At 47.4% G+C, this 24,170-nt stretch overlaps 1 protein-coding gene across 1 annotated transcript; it reads right to left on the bottom strand.

Annotated features, from left to right (window-relative positions):
- Positions 1-7,625: 7,625 nt before the first annotated feature.
- On the bottom strand, positions 7,626-19,208 carry LOC132511519 (C-C motif chemokine 13-like). The gene is made up of 3 exons (XM_060134736.1): positions 18,653-19,208; positions 8,292-8,406; positions 7,626-7,824 (listed from the first exon to the last, which is right to left on the bottom strand). The coding sequence occupies exons 1-3, from the start codon at positions 18,726-18,728 to the stop codon at positions 7,626-7,628; spliced, it is 390 nt and encodes a 129-aa protein (XP_059990719.1). The 5' UTR covers positions 18,729-19,208.
- Between the last annotated feature and the right edge of the window lie 4,962 nt (positions 19,209-24,170).

The following is a 24,170-nucleotide window of genomic DNA, read 5'->3' as shown; positions in this document are numbered from 1 at the left end:
GACCAGATGCTTTGGCATCCACTGTTCCATCTGTGCAACGAAGTCTCGGTATGACCTTGGCAAAGTCAGTTTCTGCTTTCTGAGGCTCGTTTGTACCCCATCTGTAATAGAAAGAGACCATACTAGATTCTTATCTGCTGGTGCCTGAATTACCTGGAGTTTTCCTCCCCTGCCCCTCAACACGTATAGGCACATGTGTCTTGATGTTGCTTCAGAAACGGGGCGAAGGTATTTTTGCATTTTTTGCTCTCCCAGGACACTTCAGAGCCACTGCTGCAGATGGTCTCCAAGGGAGTTTTCAACTCCGACACGCCAGGATTCCCACGCAGGTGTTAGGATGGAGAATACACGGAATGGAGGGGTTGTAAGGATGTAAGACCTTCATGTGGGAGATCCAGGCACAGAGGGGCTTCAAAGGAGGCTGAAGGCCTATCTGTGGGGACAGCAGAAGGGCCTTTACAGAGACAACGACATTTGCAATGGATGGAATTCACAGAGGGAGACAAGGAGGAGGGCCCTGCAGGTGGAGGTTACGGTGGCAGCAAATCCCGGAGATAAGAAAGCATGTGACCTGTTCAGAGACTTGCAAATATTGCAACATGCGGGAATCCATGGAGACATCACATGGACCACGAATGGCCAGGTCAGCAGCTTGCACTTCATCCCATTGACCATGGGAAGCTATCACGTTGGCCTTGTGATTTTAACACACGGATATGGCCCAGCTACTTTTTCTTGAGCACCTGTTACTTACTTACAGTAAGTAAGTGTTGCTTACTCCACGCACTGCACACCATGTCTTCCTGACCTGGCCACTTGGTCGCTGGACAGTCACACATCTCTCCAGCCATTTCCTCATTCCGGGCACTGTCCTCCACGCTTCGCTGTCCTTACACAAGCTCCTTCCTCTGTGGAGAGGCCGCCTTCCACTTCAGCCTTCCTGCGGGAGACTCTGCTTGAAGAACATTCCCCTGGGAGGCCTCTCCCCTGTGGGCAGCTCCCAGCCTGCCCTGCGCCCTCCACATGGCACATCCACTGCTGTCCTTACACCAACTGGCTTTTCCTTATTTAGCTGTGATGCAATGGCTTGCATGTCGTCGGTAGCTGTCTTCCCTGGGGCTAACCAAGGACCAAGAATAGGGCAAGTGATTGAAAAGTGTTGAGTGATTGAAAAAATAGAAATTGCAACTATCTGGGCCAGGCCCTTGACAGAATGGATCTTATTGAATGCTCCTCGGTCACCTGTGAGATACGAGTTACTCTTTCCATCTTGCACAGGAGATGTGACTCGGCCGAGTTTATGTATCCGCTGATTTGCAGAACTGGGATTCAAACCCATGTGTGTCTCAGTGCTGGTGCAGAGCTCTTCTGCTCTACCATGTTCCTGGGACAGTAGCTCCATCCCTGGATGGAAAGACGTGACATCAGAGGAGCCACAGACAGGCCACTTCCTCTCATTCACCTTTTTCCACGTCCCATTCAGCTGGGACAGCTTCTTCTCAGCCTCTCAAGATCCGTATCTGTTCCTGCGCTTAGGGAAGTTTCCCTACACCTCTCACACCACCCAGGGGAGGTAAGGAAAGGAGTTTTCCATGTGGTCACTGGACGTGAGTAACCACCTCTTCTTCCTGTGACTTCCCCACCTCTGCACTGGGGCTTGGAAAACCCCACCCATGTCTTCTAATAAAAGCTCTGGGTACTGCAGGATGGGCCAGAGGACAGCTCTTCACTCCACCAGACTCCTTGAGGGACTCCTTCCAGGGAGGCCTGAGCCGGACGTCCCGAGGTGAAGGTCATCACCGCCGCGCTGGTGTGCTTGCTGCTGGCCGGGGCATGGCTACAGGATGTGGATGCCAAGAGCAGTGAGTTTGGCTGGAGTCACTTTGCTCCTCCTTGGGGAGGGCGGAGACGCCGGCAGGTGCTCTGGGGCTGGGGGCAGGCTCACCCCTTCATCTCCACTCCTCCAGAAAGAATTCTCCCTGAAGAGGAGGAAGGGAGGACTTGCTCGGGGGCAGGGGGACAGCAGGAGAGCCATAAGCCTGGGGCCAACACAGACCGCTGAGCAGCTGGCTTCAGCCAAAGGAGGCCAGCCTCGTCCAGACCCTGCGGACTGATGGAGGGCAGCTGTGAGGTCATTGAGGCCAAGCTGGAGGCCTGAGGTCCAGAGGAGGGACTGACTGGGGTCTCGCCTCCACTGTGTAACAGATAACGGGCAGAGTCTGAGGTCAGGATCTGGGGCTTTAACAGTTGGCTAACCTTGGGCAAGTTACTATGCCTCCCAAACTCTGGTTTCGCTATCAGTAAGATGCGTTTGATCATGCCTACCCTCCAAGGCTGATGAGAGAATACTGACCTAACAGCAGACATATGGAAGGGGCTTTGCAAACGGTCAAACTAGGAGGAAGGAGCCAGGATTGAAATGCAAGTCTTTTGAAGGTGGGGTGTGTGTAGGGGGGGTTACAAACCGGCAGAGTGGGAGTTGTGGGTCAGAGCTGAGAGGACCAGCGTGGAGGGTGAGGTTGGGATTGCGTGGAGCTGATCAGTTCCTGGAAGCTCTTGCCTGGTCATTTCATCAGTCTGAGCTCCTAAAACAGTCCCTAATCCTGCCCCAGACAGTGGACTGCTGTTGAATCAGACTCACAGGGTCTCGGGGCCCTTGAACCCAAATGTAAGGGCAGAACCATACCCTAGTGGTGGGATGTCAGAACTAGAATAGCCTTTCGAAATCAGTCTAAAGAGTCTTGCTTTTCAGCTGGGAAGTCTGGGGCCCAGGGGAGGGCTCATCTTGACCAAAGCCACACAGCTGTTTTGTGGGGAGCTGGGATCTGAACCCCAGTGTCCTGACTGCCTAAATACAGAACTGGGTGGCTGATGAGACACTAGTGCCCTTTGGATGTGATCCCAAAGCCTGAGCCTGTTCTGGAAGGGTTTTTTGTTCTTGTTATTTTCCCCATCCTGGATGAGAGGAACTCAGTCCAGCTTGAGAAATGGATGCAAACCATTTTTGCGCTTCTCTTCTAGTGCATGTGTCATCCTCCAAGTGTTGTTTCACACTGGTGAAGAGAAAGATGTCCCTGCAGAGAATCCAGTGTTAAAAGAACACCAGCTCCACCTGCTCCTACAAAAACCATCTAATGTGAGTGGTTGTATCCTCTTCCATCCTTGACTCCCTTCTCCAGAGGACAGAAAGCGGCCACCCTGGAATTAGAATAGCAGACGCTAGATGGCGATGTTCCACCGGATTAAGGTTTTTTAACCAAACTAGTGAGGAGGCCAAAACCTGGGCGCAGAGCTGAGAGTGGGCGCTAGGACGAACACGTGTGTTCCTGCAGTGACATGGGTTTCTTGGAGCTGCAAGGCGCCAAGTGTTATATCTTAATATTTTATGCCCAGAGCTTAAAAGCTCCAGGTACTACTGGGTGATGGTAAGAGTGAGGGGCTCTCAGATAGTTCCTGCTTCTGGATTTGCCAACCTATAGTCTTGAGTGACTCTGGACAGGTAAGTCTTCTGAACTTCCTTATCTGGGTAGCCCCTCTGCAGTCCTGACCTGTGAAGTGGCGTAAACATGATAGCTGCATCACAGGGTCGTTATGAAGCTCCAGGGAGGTAGCTTACACTTGCCACTCAGTGTCTATAAGGCACTTTCATGTATATTACTATCTCATCTAACTCTCTTGGTCCACACATTTTCATTATCGTGAAAACTGAGGTTCAGGAAATTGGAGAGATTTGTCTAAGGTCTTGCAGATAATTAAAGGCAGAATTGACCTACGGTTTTGGACAATAGCCAAGTTTGGGAGGTGGGTACATCAGAGAAGAAACGCGCGCGCGCACACACACACACACACATACATCCAAGGCAATGACTAGGGGTCCCGGATGGACACAGACACATGAAAAGATGGAGCAGGTGGGCCCTCAGAGATGTTCTAGGAGGGGAATTTTCCATGTTAGCAGATCCTCAGAATGTCGGCAGCCTTCGCTCTACCCTGATACAATGAATCTGCAAAAGGGGTCCACGAAATGAAATTTTTAAAGCCCCCCATCCCTTGCCCCTGAAGTTTGGTTGTTCCTCCCAGCGTACAAACTGTAGGTCTTACGCAACGACTTCATTTTATAGGCCCCAGGAGAAAAGCTTAGGGGCACCCAGGAGCAATGAGGGGGTGATGGGACTTGTGTGTGGCACCCAGGGGGTGGCTCAGGTGACTTAGCCCTTCCTTTGTTCTCTGCCTACAGATTGAAGCTGAACGGAGGCCGAGAGGCCTGTGTCTCACAGACAAAATCGTGGGTTCGGGCTTATTTAAAAAGGATAAACCCCTGCCAGTGAAAGGAAATATGAGCTGATTCCTTTCCATCCTGGACTCTGGACACCGTGTGGCTTTACCTGTCCCCTCAACGCCCAACCCTACACCAGTCCTTCTGCCCCAACTTTGCCGGGTCACGCCAGAGGGTCTGCTGGGTCCTGATAAGATATGTTGTCGCACTTTATATAGTTAAATTCTAGAATCTTCAACTTCTGCCTCCCTGTGCCTCTTGGACCCCACAGGGATTTCAGGGTGCAAAGCTGATTGACATTGAGGGGCTGGGGTCAGGGGCCGGAGAAAAGGAAACATGTTGGACCAGGTGCCAGGAGAACTGACTTCTCATCATAGAAGCCAATAAATGACTTACATCTCTCAGCTGACTGCCTTGTCCTGGGGGATAAGCGTCAACTCTGGGTTGTGATATAGATTCCCTGTGGGGCTGGGTCCCCATTTGGATGCAGGATGTTCCCCATCACCCCCGCCCACTCTGCGCTGCCCAGAGGGTTCAGAGGCTGATAATATCCAAAAGCTGCCCTAGCTGGAAGGGATCTTGGGCATCATGTGCCTGTAAGACGATGCTAGCCCATTGTATAGATGAGGTGACTGAGGGCTGGAGAGGGACACCCACAGGCCTGAGGACACGCAGAAAGTCAGGATTAGATCTGGCGTTAGAGCCCAGGGTTCCCGCTGCTCGGCTGCTTACAAAACCAAACTCACAAGTGTTGCTAGAAAGGAAAGTTGCTGTTAATCAGAATGCTGGCAATCTGGGGAGATGGTGGACTCAGTGTCCCCCCAAAGCCACCTCCGAAGATTCTGCTCGGCCATGAAAGTTTTTTTTTTTTTTTGCGGTACATGGGCCTCTCCTGTTGCAGACATGCAGGCTCAGCAGCCATGGCTCACGGACCCAGCCGCTCCGCGGCATGTGGGATCCTCCCGGACCGGGGCACGAACCCGTGTCCCCTGCATCGGCAGGCGGACTCTCAACCACTGCGCCACCAAGGAAGCCCTTTTTTTTTTTTTTTAATTAATTTATTTATTTAGTTAGTTTTGGCTGCCTTGGGTCTTTGTTGCTGCTCGCGGGCTTTCTCTAGTTGAGGCGAATGGCGGCTGCTCTTCGTTGCAGTGCACAGGCTTCTCATTGCGGTGGCTTCTCTTTTTGTGGAGCACGGGCTGCAGGGTGCACGAGCTTCAGTAGTTGTAGCACGTGGGCTCAGTAGTTGTGGCGCACAGGCTTCGTTGCTCCGCAGCATGTGGGATCTTCCCGGACCAGGGCTCGAACCCGTGCCCCCTGCAGTGGCAGGCGGATTCTTAACCACTGCACCACCAGGGAAGTCCGGCCATGGAACGTTTTTAAGGGGAAACGGGGAAGTAATCTCAGTTAATCACTGAAATAGGGGGTCAGAGTCATCACCATCCCCCACTGTGCAGGCTTGTGGACTCCTTGTGATCTTTTTTTAGATGCTCTCTTGCTAGCAGTTTTTTCGAGAGATTCCTGAAGGGGAGGCTGGGGAAGAGATCTGGTACTCCGTTAATTACTTACTCTTCATTTCTGCTGCTTTGATCTATGTAAAGAACCAACAAGTTAGGCAAAGTATTGTGTGATCAAAAGGTTTGAAAAGCGTGCTAGGGCCAGAGAGGAGTAGAGCATGGGGGTGCCTGGTTTAAGTTTAGCAACAAGACAAAAGGGACCTCCTGCAGAGAGCGCTTTCCTGCCCAAAGCTGCTTACAATGCCTCCCAGGGTAGAACTCTTCCCCTAGTCCCCAGATGCCACGTGACTGTGTGGTACAGCATGATACCCGGACCCTTTCTCAACCGGAAGGAGCCTGCAGAGTTGGTTAGCAGGGCCTTCTCCTGGGAAGGGCCCTGGAGAGGGTCCAGGCATCGGTGGGTCCACGTCTGATGAAGATGCCAACACAAGTCATCCAGAGGAGGGAGGCAGTCTCGGGAAGAACAGGGGGCCCTTCAGGGGATAGAGAGGAAGAGGAGGTCCTGTCCCTTTAAGAGGGACAATCACAAGCTCCAAGTTGTGTGACCTGAGACTCTAGGGAGACTAGCAAAGGAGGGCAGTGAATTCTGGGTCTCAGGGTTTGGTGGCTTTAGGGGAGGCAGTCTCCTGTCCTGTGTCTCAGGGCTTTTCCCTCTTTTCCCGGCATTCAACACGCAGCGCATCTGGCTCATTCTTCTTAGGGCATCTCTTCCCTCCGCCCCCATGACTGCCCTGCTTCTCTGGCTACCCCTCACCTGGACCACTGCAGTAGGCTGTTCTCCGTGCCCCCCTGCCAACCCCATCCTGCCCTCGGCCCCGATCCCAGGCTACTCTTCCTGGCACCCCACACCCTGCCCTTCCTATCACTCCAAAGACTTCAGAGCTGACTCCAAACTCCCACCTTGATATTCCGATTCCTCTATAACCATGCCTCAACTTTCCTTTCCAAAGGTCTCTGGCTTTTCCATTCTGGATCCCTTACTCTGACTATTTGGGGATATTCCCTGCAGGCCCTCTCCCCTCTTTTCCATCCTGCATCTCCTCCAGGAGAGTCTTTGCTGTGACGGTGCTACACCATCTGTCCAAGTCCCATCTTTGCTGTCAAGTCTGATGCTAATCAGGACGGGGCCACCTGATTCCTCCTCCTCCCCCGCCCCCACCAGCGGGAGTGTCAAGTGCACTTACTGGCTGTATTACTCCAGGGTGGAGGACGAGGGCAGGGAGACCCACTGGAAGCTAATGCTGGGGACTGGAGCCATCGTTCTAGAATATCCTGGGCTGATGATCCAGGCCCTCCCTGACACTCAGATGGGCCCAGGTTAGCCACACAGCCAGGCCCTGGCTACATCCACATTCCTCTAGCACCCTCTGCCATCCACCTGCACCTGAGAGCACCCCCTACTGGTTGGGAGTTACCCCTGAAGAAAACACCATTACTGTATTAGAGATTTTAAACAAAATGTATTTTCTGCAAAAAGTCAGCCATCCTACAGTTGCATTCATGTTTCCATAATAACACATTTAGCAACACCTCACATTCACCAGGCGCTGTCCTCCCTAGATTGTAGTAGCCCTTCATCGCCATGGCTCTCATAGGCATGCTCATCACCCCTGGGGAGTTGGGCAGGAGAAAGACCCACTGCCCACAGCTTACAGGAGAGGGAACTGGGGCTCATGACGGGAACCAAGTGGCTCAAGGTCTTGCTTTAAAAAAAGAGATCACCAATATTCAAAATAACTCCCCAACCAGCCACAATTCAAATAATAGACTAAATATTACGTAAGACATAGTACATTTTGCATCAGGAAACAGAAAGCACTCTATTTGAAAATTCAGGTCAATTTAGTCCAGGATAGAGACAGGATGCCTGGGGGAGAAGAATCATTTCTCAGCCTCTGGCTTGGTCTTAGTGTGGCCGAAAGAGTCCAAGTCTTCAGGGTGTGAGGTTTCTGACCCAGGTGTTTCATGTCATTCCAGACCCACTTCTCCTTTGGGTCGGCACCGATGTCCTTGGCCAGTTTGGTTCTGAAGCTGTGGATGAAGGTGGGCTGGCAGGGTTAGGTGAAATGTTGGAGGGTTTTATCCAAGGGATGCCTCATTAGGGATGACCAGGCCCACCTGCTACAGGTGAGGGGCTGCCCTGGGACAGGAAGTCAGAGGGGTGTGGAAAGGAGAGGCCCTCTGGGGGTAGTTGCTGTTCTTGCCGCGCCCTGGGAGAAGCTGGCCTGGCATCCAGCAAAGCAACCACCCAAGTGTGAGCTGGTACCCATTCAGCAAGGAGGGTGTGGGATGTTACCGGCCCTCTCTGGGCCTGTCCCTGATGTAATAATAGGAGGCTTTGGATTACATAGTCTGGTTGGATCTTATCCCCTGAGTAGGACATCTCAAATTAGTCTATGTCTGTCTTGTGGGGCAGAACTTACGATGGGGGGGATGGAAGAAAGGGAAGGGGTGAGATGAGGTTGGGGGCTGGAGGGGAGCAGGGTTTTTCTAGCTACAGGACAGCTGCCTGCGGACACTGGCTACTGGTGATTCCATAGCTCTTCAGCCTCTGCAAGGGGATCTTCTTATGGTTAAATGTGAAACAGCAGTTGAACAGGTCGCGGAGTGCATCTAGAAATAAAGTCACAGAGAAAAAGCATCTGAGATGTCAGGCTTTTCTCAGCTTGAACGCAGCAGGGGAAGGAAAGCTAAGAGGTAGAAGTGTGTCTTCTCCACGCAGGTCCGGTGCTCCTGCCGGCTGCCCCGAGAGGGGGTGGGACCAGGAACATGTGGCTCAAGATTTTGAGGTTGATTCTGCATGGTGAGGACACATCTTTGCTGACTGAGGGAGGCCAGTGCGACAGGTCCTGGATATGGCCCCCCAACCTGCAGGGTTTGGGGCGATCATCTGGGGTCAAAGAAAAGGCCCTGAATTTTCAGTAGAGTTTAGGCTTTATTCTGGCTCTGCGGTGTCCTGGAGGCGGGAGGGGGCAGGTAGGATGCCTGCTGTCCCCAACCCGGGCTTCTGCTTTCTGTCTCCAAAATTAGATGTTAAAACTCCAAGGACCCCAGGTGCTCTGAGAGTCTCTGAAGTGGGGCACTTTGGCTTAGGCCTTCCTAGAAGATGAGAAACAGAGGGAAGGAGAGAGAGGAAGGGAAGGGGGAGAAAGATTGAATTTCCTTGGCTGAGTGAGCACCTGGGTGCTGCTGGCAGCAGCTGTGAGCAGCAGACACAGAGGCGCTGTGGACACCGTCCTGTTGGAGGGGGAAGATGTGAGCTTCAGCCTAAGAGCTGTTGGTTTCTGGGTTTATCTCAGCCTCTTGGCAGCTCTGGCTGCCCCGCCTGCCTTTGTAGAGAGGCAGAGAGGATGGGGGCCCCCAGAGGGATCATTGCCTGGCCAGGGTACAGTCAAGTCAAGATGAATCTACTAAGATTCTGAATTCTTACCGTGTATCCTGAATCTACTAAGCTGGAGGCTGGGTTGCCGAAGAGTTTTCCAGGAAATGCAAGGCAAAAGCTGTGGCCTGTAGCAGGGTAGGCACCGTTTCCCTCCAGCCGCGCAGCCCACAGAGATGAAGACAGAACACGGATGTGCTGGCGCTCACCCTAGTAAGTGATCCGAGGAGCTGCTTTCTCCAAAATGAAAAAGAAACCATAGAAAAGAACTGCTATGCTAAGGACTTTCCCCTTTTGCATATTTAGTCCTGACAAGGTAAGCGCTTTTATTATCATGCCCATTTACAGATGGGGACACCGAGGGGCAGAGAGATTAAATAACTTGCCCAACGTCTCATGAGGAGTGAGGGGTGACACTGGGAGAAAAAGCCAGTCTGTTTACATATAATCACCAAGAGAGTTTCATGTAGGTGATGTCTTTTTCCAAGGCAAGTTTTAGGTGGAAGTCTCATACTGGAGACAAATTAAAGCCAGCTTCTGGTGACCAGGCTCCTCCCATCACATCTAGGTGCTCCCTTCTGCTACTCAGTCCCAGAGGGATACGGTTAGAAAACCACTGATTTGTCTAAGCCCCTTGTTTTCAGGAAGGATCACTGATAGGACGGGGTGGGGAACAGAGCAATGAAGTGGGCTCTTTGTTCCTGAACCTGGCTCCCTCCTGCAAGGGGTCTGAGCTAGGAGCTTGGAGTGGGGTGGGGGGAGTGCCAATGAGCACGGTGGCAAGGAGGGGACAGCTTGGACTATGATAGAATGCCTGGCAAGGCCCTTGGCCTGAGTGTTCCTATCCCCATGCTCATTCTTGGCTCCCAGACTTTGCTTACTTTTTGCACCTGCTTGGAATATTCTCCTGTCCACTTTCCATCCTTGCAAGTTTTTCTACTCTAGCAAAACAAGCCCAGTGATAGTAAAAGAAATAAAGAGCTATGTTTTGTGAAATAGAAAAGAATATATAGATAAAGGGCTAAAGAAGCTCAAATTTTGTTCTTTGACAAGCCTACAAAGAAGCTGAAACTCTCCTGAACTGACCATGAAAAAAGGAAAAAAGGCACCAGTAGGGAACATCACTACAGAGCCTGCAGACACCAAGAAGAAAATAAGAACCTTATGCCAGCAACTTTAATTTAGAAGAAGTGGATGGATTTCTTAAAATCTAACTTACCATATTGCAAGAAAAAAAATTTTTTTAATCCTCAAACTATTTAAAAATTTGAGTCAGTAATGGAAAACCTTCCCACAACACATCCTCCAGTCTCCAGAAGCTTTAACAGCTCTTCCTCCAAGCATTCCAAGAACAAATAATTCTGCTCTTACACAATCGCTTCCAGGGAATATCAAAAGTGTTCACTCTTTGACTAATTTTATAAGTCTTTGACATAAAAACTTCTCAGGAACCACAAAAGAAAAGATTTCAAGCTTGTCCCTGCAGACACACATGCCATTCTTTTGTGGATCACATCAATGAGATTGCAGGTCTTCTGGCTTTGGGTTGGGTTTGGACATGGGGAACCCTGCAGGGTGTTGGAAAGAGGGAGTAGTTAGGGTGAAGTACTGATTTCTCTGTTGCCTCCTTATACCTCTGCCTGGATGCAGCCCTCAACCAATGGTTTTCACTTCCTTTCCAGGTGGCCCTCTCTATGACTCTCTCCGTCCAGTTTTGGGGAACCACACTCTGTCCTTGCTCCTTCGGGTCCAAGGATGGTCACCATGCTGTCACTAGCCTCAGAGTACCAAAGCAGCCCTATGGTTTCTCCACACCCAGCCCACATCTTGGTAAATAGCATTTTTATTAAACCCTCCTCAAATCATTCCAATTTCAGTGTCATCTATTTCTTCCTCACTGACATAGGTTTAGGTACCAGAAGTGGCTTCTGGTCATAGACCTTCCAAATAGGATTCTGGAATTGGGTTGCTCATATATTTTAGGAGCATAATAATGGCAGCTGCTGGCATCATGATTACTTAAATTGTCACCAATAGTAGGATGGCAGACTGTGTTGTATCAAGCCCTCCAGGTGATTCTTAATGGGCACTAAAATTTGAAAACTGCGGGATTCCAGCATGTCCCGTGGCCATCTCTGATCTGTAGTGAATAGCCACCAGAGAGCTCTTAAGGACGCTGCCCTCCTCTCACGGCCCCATCAAAGCATGCCTTGGTAAAGGAAGTGTCCTCTGGCCTTGCCTGGGAGTGCAGCTAGGGATGGCTAGGCAGCTTGCACATAATAGATCCTTTTCAATAGACCCACTTCCCTGAGCCTTTAGACACCTTCCTAATGTCCCAGGGGAGTTCTGGTGTTTCAACTTCATCAACTGCAGGCCTGTTTTAAAGCCTAGATTCCAATCAGCCAATCTAGCTAAATATTCATCATCCCCAAGTACTTGTGCTAGTGCATTGAATCCTGAATTCTGGATAAGCACATTCATGCCATGAATTTAACCAACTGAGTCTTGTATGTTATTATCCTCTTACAATCCACTCCTACACATGCACCCCAAACTCTTCTCCAAATTGAGTGAGTGGGGGGACATTCAAACACTTCCAGCTGAAGGGACTCCTGTCTGTCCTTCCCTCTGCTTCAGGACCTATTATCTTGTAAGAAAATATGTTTAGGAGCCTGGGGTCTGGAGTCAACCAGACATGGATTTAAGTCCTGTATTTGCCATTTACTGGTTATATGATTTGGAGCAAATTGCTTACCTCTCTGAGCCTCTAAGAGGAACTGATTGCTAATTATTACCTCATTGTGATGTTCTGAGAACCTAATAAGATAATGAGTGCATGCAAAGTGCTCAGTCCTGTCCCAATAATTTCAATTTTGAAAAAACTTTATGTTCATTGAAGTATAGTTAATTTACAATGTTGTGTTAGTTTCTGGTATATAGCAAAGTGATTCAGTTTTATATATATATATATATGTTATTTTTTATATTCTTTCCCGTTACGGTTTATTACAGGATATTGAATATAATTCCTTGTGCTGTACAGTAGGACCTTGTTTATTTATTTTACATATAGTAGTTTGTATCTGCTAATCCCAAACTCCTAATTTATCCTTCCCCCAACCCCTTTCCCCTTTAGTAACAATGTTTGTTTTCTATGTCTGAGTCTGTTTCTGTTATGTAAATAAGTTCATTTGTATCATATTTTAGATTCTACGTATAAGTGATATCATATGGTATTTGTCTTTCTCTTTCTGACTTACTTCACTTAGTATAATCTCTAGGCTCGTCCATGTTGCTGCAAATGGCATTATTTCATTGTTTTTTATGGCTGAGTAAAATATATATTTTTATATATATATATATATATATATAAAGGAGGAAGAGAGCAAGCAAATCAATAAAGAAATCTACCAATGATAATAAACTCTAAATACTAAACTAAGATAAACATAAAACCAGGGACAAATTAGATGCAGAAAGCAAACCCCAAGTCTACAGTTGCTCCCAAAGTCCACCGCCTCAATTTTGGGGTGATTCGTTGTCTATTCATGTATTCCACAGATGCAGGGTACATCAAGTTGATTGTGGAGCTTTAATCCGCTGCTCCTGAGGCTGCTGGGAGAGATTTCCCTTTCTCTTCTTTGTTCGCACAGCTCCTGGGGCTCAGCTTTGGATCTGGCCCCGCCTCTGCGTGTAGGTCGCCTGAGGGCAACTGATCGTCGCTGAGACAGGACGGGGTTAAAGTAGCAGCTGATTAGGGGGCTCTGGCTCACTCTGGCCGGGGGGAGGGAGGGGCACGGAGTGCGGGGCGAGCCTGCGGCGGCAGAGACCACCATGACGTTGCACCAGCCTGAGGCGCGCCGTGCGTTCTCCCGGGGAAGTTGTCCCTGGATCCCGGGACCCTGGCAGTGGCGGGCTGCACAGGCTCCCCTGAAGGTGGGGTGTGGATAGTGACCTGTGCTCGCACACAGGCTTCTTGGTGGCTGCAGGAGCAGCCTTAGCGTCTCATGCTCGTCTCCGGGGTCCGCGCTGATAGCCGCGGCTCGCGCCCGTCTCTGGAGCTCGTTTAGGCGGTGCTCTGAATCCCCTCTCCTCGCGCTCTCCAAGACAATGATCTCTTGCCTCTTCGGCATCTCCAGACTTTTCCCGGACTCCCTCTCGGCTAGCTGTGGCGCACTAGTCCCTTCAGGCAGTGTTCACGCAGCCAACCCCAGTCCTCTCCCGGCGCTCTGACTGAAGCCCGAGCCTCAGCTCCCAGCCCCGCCCGCCCCGGCGGGTGAGCAGACAAGCCTCTAGGGCTGGTGAGTGCCGGTCGGCACCGATCCTCTGTGCGGGAATCTCTCCGCTTTGCCCTCTGCACCCCTGTGGCTGCGCTGTCCTCCGCGGACCCGAAGCCTCCGCCACCAGCAGTCTCCGCCCACGAAGGGGCTTCTAGTGTGTGGAAACTTTTCCTCTTTCACAGCTCCCTCCCACTGGTGCAGGTCCCGTCCCTATTCTTTGTCTCTGTTTTTTCTTTTTTCTTTTGCCCTACCCAGGTACGTGGGGAGTTTCTTGCCTTTTGGGAGGTCTGAGGTCTTCTGCCAGCATTCAGTAGGTGTTCTGTAGGAGGTGTTCCACGTGTAGATGTATTTCTGATGTATCTTTGGGGAGGAAGGTGATCTCCACGTCTTACTCTTCCGCCATCTTGAAGGTCATATATATATACACACACACACCCCACATCTTCTTTATCTCTTCATCTGTTGCTGGACATTTATGTTGCTTCCGTATCTTTGCTATTGTAAATAGTGCTGCTTATGAGCATTGGGGTACATGTATCTTTTCGAATTGGAGTTTCTTTCCAGACATATGCCCAGGAGTGGGATTGCTGGATCATATGGCAACTGTATTTTTAGATTTTTAAGGAATCTCCATACTGTTCTCCATAGTGGCTTTTCTCCACACCCTCCTCAGTATTTGTTATTTGTAGACTTTTAAACTATGGCCGTTCTCACCAGTGTGAGGTGATACCTCACTGTGGTTTTGATTTGCATTTCTCTGATAATTAGCGCTGTTGAGCATCTTTTCATGTGCCTATTGGCCACCTGGATAACCTATCTGGAGAAATGTCTATTTAGGTCTTCCACCCATCGTTTTTTTTTTTTTTTTTTTTTTTTTTTTGAGCTCTATCCCTTGATCTGTATTCTGAGGTTGCACTATTTTACAAGAATGTTTATTTCAGGGCTTCCCTGGTGGCGCAGTGGTTGGGAGTCCGCCTGCCGATGCAGGGGACACGGGTTCGTGCCCCGGTCCGGGAGGATGCCACATGCCGCGGAAAAAAAAAAAAAAAAGAATGTTTATTTCAAATAGGATAAAAAGAAACACCCAGAGAGCTGAAGGAGTGTGAATGCCTGATTACAGTCTTCTTTGGATAAAACAGAAACTTTGCTTCTGTGGTATGTGTGTTTAGGCAGATTAAATTCATGTTTGATTACAAACCCCAGGGTAGAAGGAAAATATATATGTTCTTGAAGACTAGGAGTTCCCAGTGGGAGGAAGAGAAAAAAAAATCATTCGCTAATACTCTGAGGGCTGCCGTCTCTAGGAAAGTCTAAATAGATCTCATCATGGTACCCCTGTGCTCAGAGACCCTCTGTGGATGGCTCCCCATCTCCCCAGAATATCCATGCTCCCTAGCATGGCACTCACGACCCTCCTATCTGAATCCAAAATATTTTCTCTTCCTCCTTCTCCTCTTGTACCCTCTCCTAAGTCACACAGCAGAGGGCTTAGTCCCAACGCCTTCTGAGCTTTGCTGCCTGAGGGCCTTCATCCCTCCCCTTCTTTACCTGTTGGAAAATGCTAATCAATCTTTAAAGCCCAATTGAAATGGCTAAATGCCCTCTAAGCCCTTTCCTAGCACCTTGCTTCTGCCCCCTTCCACCCCCCCCCCCCACGCGGGCCTCTCACTGCTGTGGCCTCTCCCGTTGAGTTGCGGAGCACAGGCTCCAGATGCATAGGCTCAGCGGCCATGGCTCACGGGCCCAGCCGCTCCGCAGCATGTGGGATCCTCCCGGACTGGGGCACGAACCCATGTCCCCCGCATCGGCAGGTGGACTCTCAACCACTGCGCCACCAGGGAAGCCCAGCCCTGGACATTCTTAATGCCTTACCATCTAAGATCCTAACAGTGGAGTTAATTTCACTCTGCAATGTTGTGGTTTTCAGAGGTATGTTTACCTGCTGATGTCTATTCTCCAGGAATAACTTATTGGGAAGCCTGATATATACCCGATGAAAATTACAACTGCTCAAGGAAGCAGAGCTGGGGAACCCTGTACTCAAGACTTCTCTGTCCAACTTCTTTCACTGTTTAAGCCTCTAAGGAATATTGAGACAGTGCAACGTTTCCATTTTATAGAACAGGTATCTGGCTGCTGGGGTGACTAATGAAAAGAGGAGGGAGACACGCTAGCTGGCATTCTCTGCCCCTCAGACTGGGTCTCTCCAGAGAAAGGCAAGCCTGCAGAGAGAGAGAATATTTCCATGTGATGGTGGAGGAGGGAAGCCCATCCACCACTACTGAACACCGTGCAAGACCACTTGCCTCACTTCTTCCTTCACATCACCTTCTTTCTTATCTCTGTCTTTGCTTATAATATCCCATCCATTACAACATTCATCTTTCCATCTGGCCCATACAGGAATTATGTGAGGTCTGGCTTACATTGGGTCTGGCTTCACAGAGATTTCATAGGGAACCAAACTTGCTCTGAAATGGATGGCTGATGACCTTCCAGCTCAAGCCCTCCTACTTCTACTCTAGAAAACAGATTCATCTTTCTGGTCACGCTCTGGACCAGCATATAGTAAAAAATGAATACTTACCAATGATTCAAGGAGCCTAAAAAGACATAAGGGTTCTCCTCTGTGGGAAGATTATCATGTAATTGATTTTCCAAACCAGACAGGGGTGAGGCAGAATTGTCCTGGGCAAACTGAGGTGTGCGGTCTCCCTACCCACTGGGGTCTTAGCATTTTGCCTGTTGTTGCATTGCTAATTCAGGTGTTTATAGTTTTTAGTTTCTGCTGTCCTGTCTTTGGGGGAGACTCCCAGGATGAATGCCTGAGGCTGCCCCTTCCCACGACTAAATAAAAAATGCAGGCAGAAAAAGCTTTGTATTTGGCACACCCTGGTGCAGTGGCCAAAGAGACGGAAGTTCTTCTGTCCACAGGCGAGTGGACCCAAATTTGATTCGGTAACAGATTTTCCTCCTAATTCAATGTAATCCCAATTAAAATCCGAGCCAGAATTTTGTGGAGATTGATAAGCTGATTTCTTTTAAAGGAGAAATAAGAAACCAAAAATAGTTAAGACAACTTTTAAAGAAGAACGAAGTTGTAGGACTTACACTCCCAGATGATAACAGTTTTTAGAAAGCAGTAGTCATTATGACATGGTGCCATTGTTCCAAGAGTGGATGATATGCCAGGGAACAGATTAAAGAGTGCAGAAATAGAACCATACATATATTGATATTGGATATAACCTAAGTTTGCACTGTGGACTAGTTAAGAAAAAGTACTCTTTTGAATAATTGATGCTGAATCAATTGGATATTTATATGGAAAAATAAAATCTTGATCGCTAACTTTCAGCATACCCAAAAATCAAGTTAAGGTGGATTGTAGTTCTAAATGTGAACAACAGAAAATAACGCTTTTTGAAGATAATGTAAGAGAATAACTTTGTGACATCTGGTTAAAAAAAGTTTTCTTTAACAGAAAACAAAAGCACTAACCATAAAGGAACATATTGATAAATGGACTATTTTAAAATTAGGAAGCTGTATTTCCTGTTAGGAAGGTCAACAAGACGGGGGTTCCCCATCCTAGCCTCTCCCTATCCACATACACAATGCAAAGCCTGAAACTAACTCTAGCCACTGAGGTGTCTTTGCCATTCCCCAATCCCTCTGGACTTTTCCTTATTTGAGGCCTTTGCTCTAAGTATCTCCCTCCTTGGATGCTCTTAACCCCACCTCTCTCTGGTAAATCAGCAAAGGCCTATCTTGGGCCAACTATCCTCTGGCCTCTGCCCAGTGATACTCATTAGTGCATGATGAGGAAGTCCTGATGGGGGTGCTGAGTCTCTTTTACCACCGTAATGGCACCCTCAACAGTGCCAGCATTGCACCAAGCACACAGTGGCACTCAGTAGAAGATGCTGAATTGAAATACATTTCTCTCCCAAGAGATATATACAGAGAAGCTCCAACTCAATGGGGTTAAAAACTAGGCTCTGATCTACTTACTCGCTCAAGAGTGAGACAGAAATTTCTCTTAGGCCAATTAATTACATTTGAACCTGTTGCCTAAAGGAACTTGGATGATCTGACCAAGCTTCCAGAAGAGCCTGGAGTGAGTATGGATTCCTTCTCATGGGCTTCATTTGTCTATGGGGTAAAGGGTCCTTTGGATTAGATGGCATATTTATCTGACTCATTTGGAAGTATAGAACTCAGATAGAATGTTTGGCTGACAGTGCCCGGGCATGGTCCACTCTCATCACAGCTTCCTGGGGACACCAGCTGTTGGTGATTCTTGTGTAGCTGTCCAGCTTCTTGAAGGGGATCTTCTTACTGATCACAATAAAGCAGCAAGTGATTGGGATGGAAACTGAATCTGAAAAACATTTTGCAAAGCATCAGAGAGTTATAATGTATTGTCAGCCTGCATTTGTAAGAGAAGAAGGAGAAGGTAGAAGACAAAGCAAATACACAAGTTCTAACTAAGACCTACCATTCCCTAGTTCAGAGCTTTAGTCCAGATCCCATAGATAAAATGTTATCTGTGAGTCAGTTTCCTCTGCTGAACTATGGGGCCCCTCATTGTTGACTGCAGATGGCAAAATCTTGAGTAACAAGATTAATCCTTGTAGTATGATTCAGAGGGTCTACAGATCCAAAACCTCTGACCCTGGGTAGATAAGTTCTAAGACCTTGCTTCCCAGCTATTTGTCCCCATGGGCTTAGAGCCAACCTAAGTCACATGCTGAGATGCCTCTGGGTCCTTATCCTCCTTACACAGCCACCCTTCTGGGAGCTACCCTGGACTGTAATCCAACATTTGAAACCTCCAGCAAGAGTTTCTTCCTCTCTACTACTGCCCAAAATGTCCTTCGTACCCACGATGAGAAATGGTTCTTCCTTCTGTGCCACATCTCCAAACAAGGTAAGGATTGTTGAGATAGCAGCTGCATTTCATGTCCCAAAGCTGGTGTCGAGAAAGATCGTGGAGCCTGGCTCCAGTGGCCTGGGCTTCTAGTTCTGGTTCTGCCTCTGACCAGTTGTGACATGCCAGCTCTTCTTAATTCCCCTCTGGATTTCATTCTCTCCATCTTTTTAATGTAGGCTATGCAGCAAGCATGGGATGACTCATGCCAGGTGTTAGTAGCTGGGGTAGTTAAAATGTTAAGGCTTAAGAAGAGAGGAGGCTTACTTGGCTGAGCCAGCACCTGGGTGCTGAAGGCAGCTGCTGTGAGTAGCAGACACAGAAGTGCTGCAGAGACCTTCATACCGGAGGGTGAGCACGGGAGCTTCAGCCTGAGAACTGGAGGTTTCTGAGTTGGTCTCAGCTTCTCTGCAACTCTGGCTCCTCTGGCTGATCTGCCTGCCTTTTATAGGGAGCAGAGCACATGGGCAGGGTCATGTTTAAGGAAGGATAAAATAGGCCCCTAAATGTGGTGAGTAGGTACCAGATCCTGGTGGTGATTTCCAAACACCGAGAAAAGGAAGTCGTGCAGTTTCCATCATTTGTTTAGATGGTGGGGCAGTGGTGGAAGGGTATGTGGTTATGCCCAGTAAAGTGTAGGAAGTGACCTTATTGGCCTATTAAGGGCTCTGATTTCTTTGAAATGGAACATGATCTGTTGGAAAGGAAGAGTAGAAGCTGAGTTCCTAACAGAGTGAAGAGAACCAAGTGCCTGACCCTCCCCATGTCCCAGGAGGTCTGGGATGGGGCCCTAAGGCTTTGCCTGGTCTCTTTATCAGATTCGTGTCCCTGCCATCCTAAATCAGTCAGGCTCCTTTAGAACCTCATACAGGTAGCTTGATAGAGCCTTAGCAGAATGATAGAATCCAGGAATCTTCAAGTCTTAATGCCCTGGAATGTTCTGTTGTGGAGCCTAAGAACTGGGCGGCAAATACCAATCTTTTAGGGTGGTGATTTCCAAATATTTTATCTAGACACTAAAGTTTCTTTCCAAGTGAAATGATATGCGGAAGCCCAATATATCATGCAGATTCGGGTAGAATGGGTCTGTTTGAAAAGGGTCTTTTGCTTTTGGTGTCAAATCTTTTGCCCATTAAAAAAATTTTTTTTTCTTACAGTTGACTTTAAGAAGTTCTTTGTATATTTTGCATTCAAGTCCTTTACCAGATATGTGCATTGCAAATATTTTCTCCACAGGCTGTAGCTTATATTCTTAATAATGGCTTTCATAGAGCAGAAGTTTTAAATTTTAATAAAGTCCAATTTATCAATTTTTTTTCTTTCATAGATGTTGCTTTTGGTATTATAGCTAAAATCTCTTCATCAAACCCAAGTTTGCATATCACCTTTTCAATGAATATTTCCAGATTTTCCACAAATCATTCAATATTCTCCAATAATCTTGAATGTTAAAGACTCCACAGGAGTCCATATATAAAGGCACCATAATTAATTAAAGAATTTCAGTTGGGAATTATATAATTTCCATTTTTTCACAATCATAAACAATAATTTTGAGAAAACTGATGTAATATTATCATTAATGTCTCCATTCAGTTCCATAGCTAAGGGATTAATCTATCAAAATGTGTGGATAGAGATACACCAGAAATACATCTACACGTGGAACAACTCCTGCAGAACACCTACTGAACGGTGGCAGAAGACCTCAGACCTCCCAAAAGGCAAGAAACTCCCCACGTACCTGGGTAGGGCAAAAGAAAAAAGAAAAAACAGAGACAAAAGAATACGGACAGGACCTGCACCAGTGGGAGGGAGCTGTGAAGGAGGAAAGGTTTCCACACACTAGCAGCCCCTTCGCGGGTGGAGACTGCAGGTGGCGGAGGGGGGAAGCTTCGGAGCCGCAGAGGAGAGCGCTGCCACAGGGGTGCGGAGGGCAAAGCGGGGAGATTCCCGCACAGAGGATCGGTGCCGACCAGCACTCACCAGACCAGAGGCTTGTCTGCTCACCCGCCGGGGCGGGCGGGGCTGTGAGCTGAGGCTCAGGCTTCGGTTGGTCGGAGCGCCAGGAGAGGACTGGGGTTGGCGCCGTGAACACAGCCTGCAGGGGGTTAGTGCACCACAGCTAGCCGGGAGGGAGTCTGGGAGAAAGTCTGGCCTAAGACACAAGAGATCATTGTCTTGGGGTACGCGAGGAGAGGGGATTCACAGCACCACCTAAATGAGCTGCAGAGATGGGTGTGAGCCGCGGCTATCAGCGTGAACCCCAGAGACGGGCATGGGACCCTGAGGCTGCTGCTGCCACCACCAAGAAGCCTGTGTGCGAGCACAGGTCACTCTCCACACCCCCCTTCATGGGAGCCTGTGCAGCCCGCCCCTGCCAGGATCCCGGGATCCAGCGACAACTTCCCCGGGAGAACGCACAGCGCGCCTCAGGCTGGTGCAACGTCATGCTGGCCTCTGCCGCCGCAGGCTTGCCCTGCATCGGTGCCCCTCCCTACCCCCGGCCTGAGTGAGCCAGAGCCCCCGAATCAGCTGCTACTTTAACTCCGTCCTGTCTGAGGTGGGAACAGATGCCCTCAAGCGACCTACACGCAGAGGCAGGTCCAAATCCAAAGCTGAACCCTGGGAGCTGTGCGAACGAAGAAGAGAAAGGGAAATCTCTACCGGCAGCCTCAGGAGCAGCAGATTAAATCTCCACAATTAACTTGATGTACCCTGCATCTGTGGAATACCTGAATAGACAAGGAATCACCCCAAAATTGAGCTGGTAGACTTTGGGAGCAACTGTAGACTTGGGGTTTGCTGTATATGACTGACTATTTTCTGATTTTTATGTTTATCTTAGTATAGTTTTTAGTGCTTGTTATCAGTGGTGGATTTCTTTATTGGGTGGGTTGCTATCTTCTTTTTTTAAATTGCTTTTTAAAATATTTTATTTTAATAATTAAAAAAATTTTTTTTTCTAATAAATTTTTTTTCCCTTTCATTCCTTTTTTTCTGCCTTTTATTCTGAGCTGTGTGGATGACAGGGTCTTGGTGCTCCAGCTGGGTGTCAGGCCTGAGCCTCAGAGGTGGGAGAGCCAAGTTCAAGACATTGAACCACCAGAGACCTCCCAGCCCCACGTAATATCAATTGGTGAGAGCTCTCCCAGAGACCTCCATCTCAAAGCTAAGACCCAGCTCCACTCAATGACCAGCAAGGTACAGTGCTGGACACCCCATGCCAAACAACTAGCAAGACAGGAACACAACACCACCCATTAGCAGAGTCGCTGACCAAAATCAGAATAACATCACACACACCCCAAAACACACCACAGGACTTGGTCCTGCCCACCGAAAGACAAGATCCAGCCTCATCCAACAGAACACAGGCACTAGACCCCTCCACTAGGAAGGCTACACAACCCACTGAACCAACCTTAGCCACTAGGGGCAGACACCAAAAACAAAGGGAACTACAAACCTGCAGCCTGCAAAAAGGAGACCCCAAACACAGCAAGTTAAGCAAAATGAGAAGACAGAGAAGCACACAGCAGATGAAGGAGCAAAGTAAAAACCCACCAGACCAAATAAATGAAGAGGAAATAGGCAGTCTACCTGCAAAAGAATTCAGAGGAATGATAGTAAAGATGATCCAAAATCTTGGAAATAGAATGGAGAAAATACAAGAAACGTTTAACAAGGACCTAGAAGAACTAAAGAGCAAACAAACAATGATGAACAACACCATAAGTGAAATTAAAAATTCTCTACAAGGAATCAATAGCAGAATAACAGAGGCAGAAGAATGGATACGTGATCTCGAAGATAAAATAGTGGAAATAACTACCACAGAGTGGAATAAAGAAAAAAGAATGAAAAGAATTGAGGACCATCTCAGAGACTTCTGGGACAACATTAAACACACCAACATTCAAATTATAGGGGTCCCAGAAAAAGAAGAGAAAAAGAAAGGGACTGAGAAAATATTTGAAGAGATTATAGTTGAAAACTTCCCTAATATAGGAAAGGAAACAATCAAGTCCAGGAAAGGCAGAGAGTCCCATACAGCACAAATTCAAGGAGAAACGTACCAAGACACATATTAAGCAAACTATCAAACATTAAATAGAAAGAAAAAATATTAAAAGCAGCAAGGGGAAAACAACAAATAACACACAAGGGAATCCCCATAAGGTTAATGGCTGATCTTTCAGCAGAAACTCTGCAATCCAGAAGGAAGTGGCAGGACATACTTAAAGTGATGAAAGGGGGAAAACTACAACCAAAATTACTCTACCCAGCAAGGATCTCATTCAGACTCGACAGAGAAATTAAAAGCTTTACAGACAAGCAAAAACTGAGAGAGTTCAGCACCACAAAACCAGCTTTACAACAAATGCTAAAGGAACTTCTCTAGGAAAGAAACACAAGAGAAGGAAAAGACCTACAATAACAAACCCAAAACAATTAAGAAAATGGTAATAGGAACATACATATTGATAACTACTTTAAATGTAAATGGATTAAGTGCTCCCACCAAAAGACATAGACTGGCTGAATGGATACAGAAACAAGACCTGTATATATGCTGTCTACAAGAAACCCACTTCAGACCTAGGGGCACACACAGAGTGAAAGTGAGGGATGGAGAAAGATATTCCATGCAAATGGAAATCAGAAGAAAGCTGGAGTACCAATTCTCATATCAGACAAAATAGACTTTAAAATAAAGACTATTACAAGAGACAAAGAAGGACACTACATAACGATCAAGGGATCAATCCAAGAAGTTAGAACAATTGTAAATATTGATGCACCCAACATAGGAGCACCTCAATACATAATGCAAATGCTAACAGCTATAAAAGGGGAAATCGACAGTAACACAATCATAGTAGGGGACTTTAACACCCCACTTTCACCAATGGACAGGTCATCCAAAATGAAAATAAATAAGGAAGCACAAGCTTTAAATGATACATTAAACAACATGGAATTAATTGATATTTATAGGACATTCCATCCAAAAACAACAGAGTACACTTTCTTCTCAAGTACTAATGGAACATTTTCTATGATAGATCATATCTTGGATCACAAATCAAGCCTTGGTAAATTTAAGAATATTGAAATCATGTCAAGTGTCTTTTCCAACCACAATACTGTGAGACTACATATCAATTACAGGAAAAAAACTGTAAAAGATACAAACACATGGAGGATAAACAGTGCACTACTGAATAACCAAGAGATCACTGAAGAAATCAAAGAGGAAATAAAAAAATATCTAGAAACAAATGACAATGAAAACACAATGACCCAAAACTTATGGGATGCAGCAAAGGCAGTTCTAACAAGGAATTTTATAGCAATACAATCCTAACCCAAGAAACATCTCAAATAAACAACCTAACCTTATACCTAAAGCAATTTGAGAAAGAAGAACAAAGAAACCCCCAAAGTTAGCAGAAGGAAAGAAATCATAAAGATCAGATCCAAAATAAATGGAAAAAAAATGAAGGAAACAATCACAAAGATCAATAAAACTAAAAGCTGGTTCTTTGAAAAGATAAACGAATTTGATAGACCATTAGCCAGCCTCATCAAGAAAAAAATGAAGAAGACTGAAATCAATAGAATTAGAAATGAAAAAGAAGTAACAACTGACAGTGCAGAAATGCAAAGGATCATGAGAGATTACTACAAGCAACTAGATGCCAATAAAATGGACAGGAAGGAATGGACAAATTCTTTGGAAAGCACAACCTCCTGAGACTGAAACAGGAAGAAATAGAAA

This window comes from Lagenorhynchus albirostris, chromosome 20, assembly GCF_949774975.1.
Source record: "Lagenorhynchus albirostris chromosome 20, mLagAlb1.1, whole genome shotgun sequence".
Lineage (NCBI taxonomy): Eukaryota > Metazoa > Chordata > Mammalia > Artiodactyla > Delphinidae > Lagenorhynchus > Lagenorhynchus albirostris.
This window is presented reverse-complemented; position numbering and strand designations above follow the sequence as displayed.

Excerpts from the sequence above, each read along its gene's own strand:
- LOC132511519 (XM_060134736.1), bottom strand. The coding sequence starts at position 18,728 with ATGAAGGTCTCTGCAGCACTTCTGTGTCTGCTACTCACAGCAGCTGCC. Across the intron at positions 8,407-18,652 it reads CCAGGTGCTGGCTCAGCCAA|ATGCACTCCGCGACCTGTTC; the intron begins GTAAGCCTCCTC and ends CTTTATTTCTAG. Across the intron at positions 7,825-8,291 it reads TGTCCGCAGGCAGCTGTCCT|CTTCAGAACCAAACTGGCCA; the intron begins GTAGCTAGAAAA and ends CTTCATCCACAG.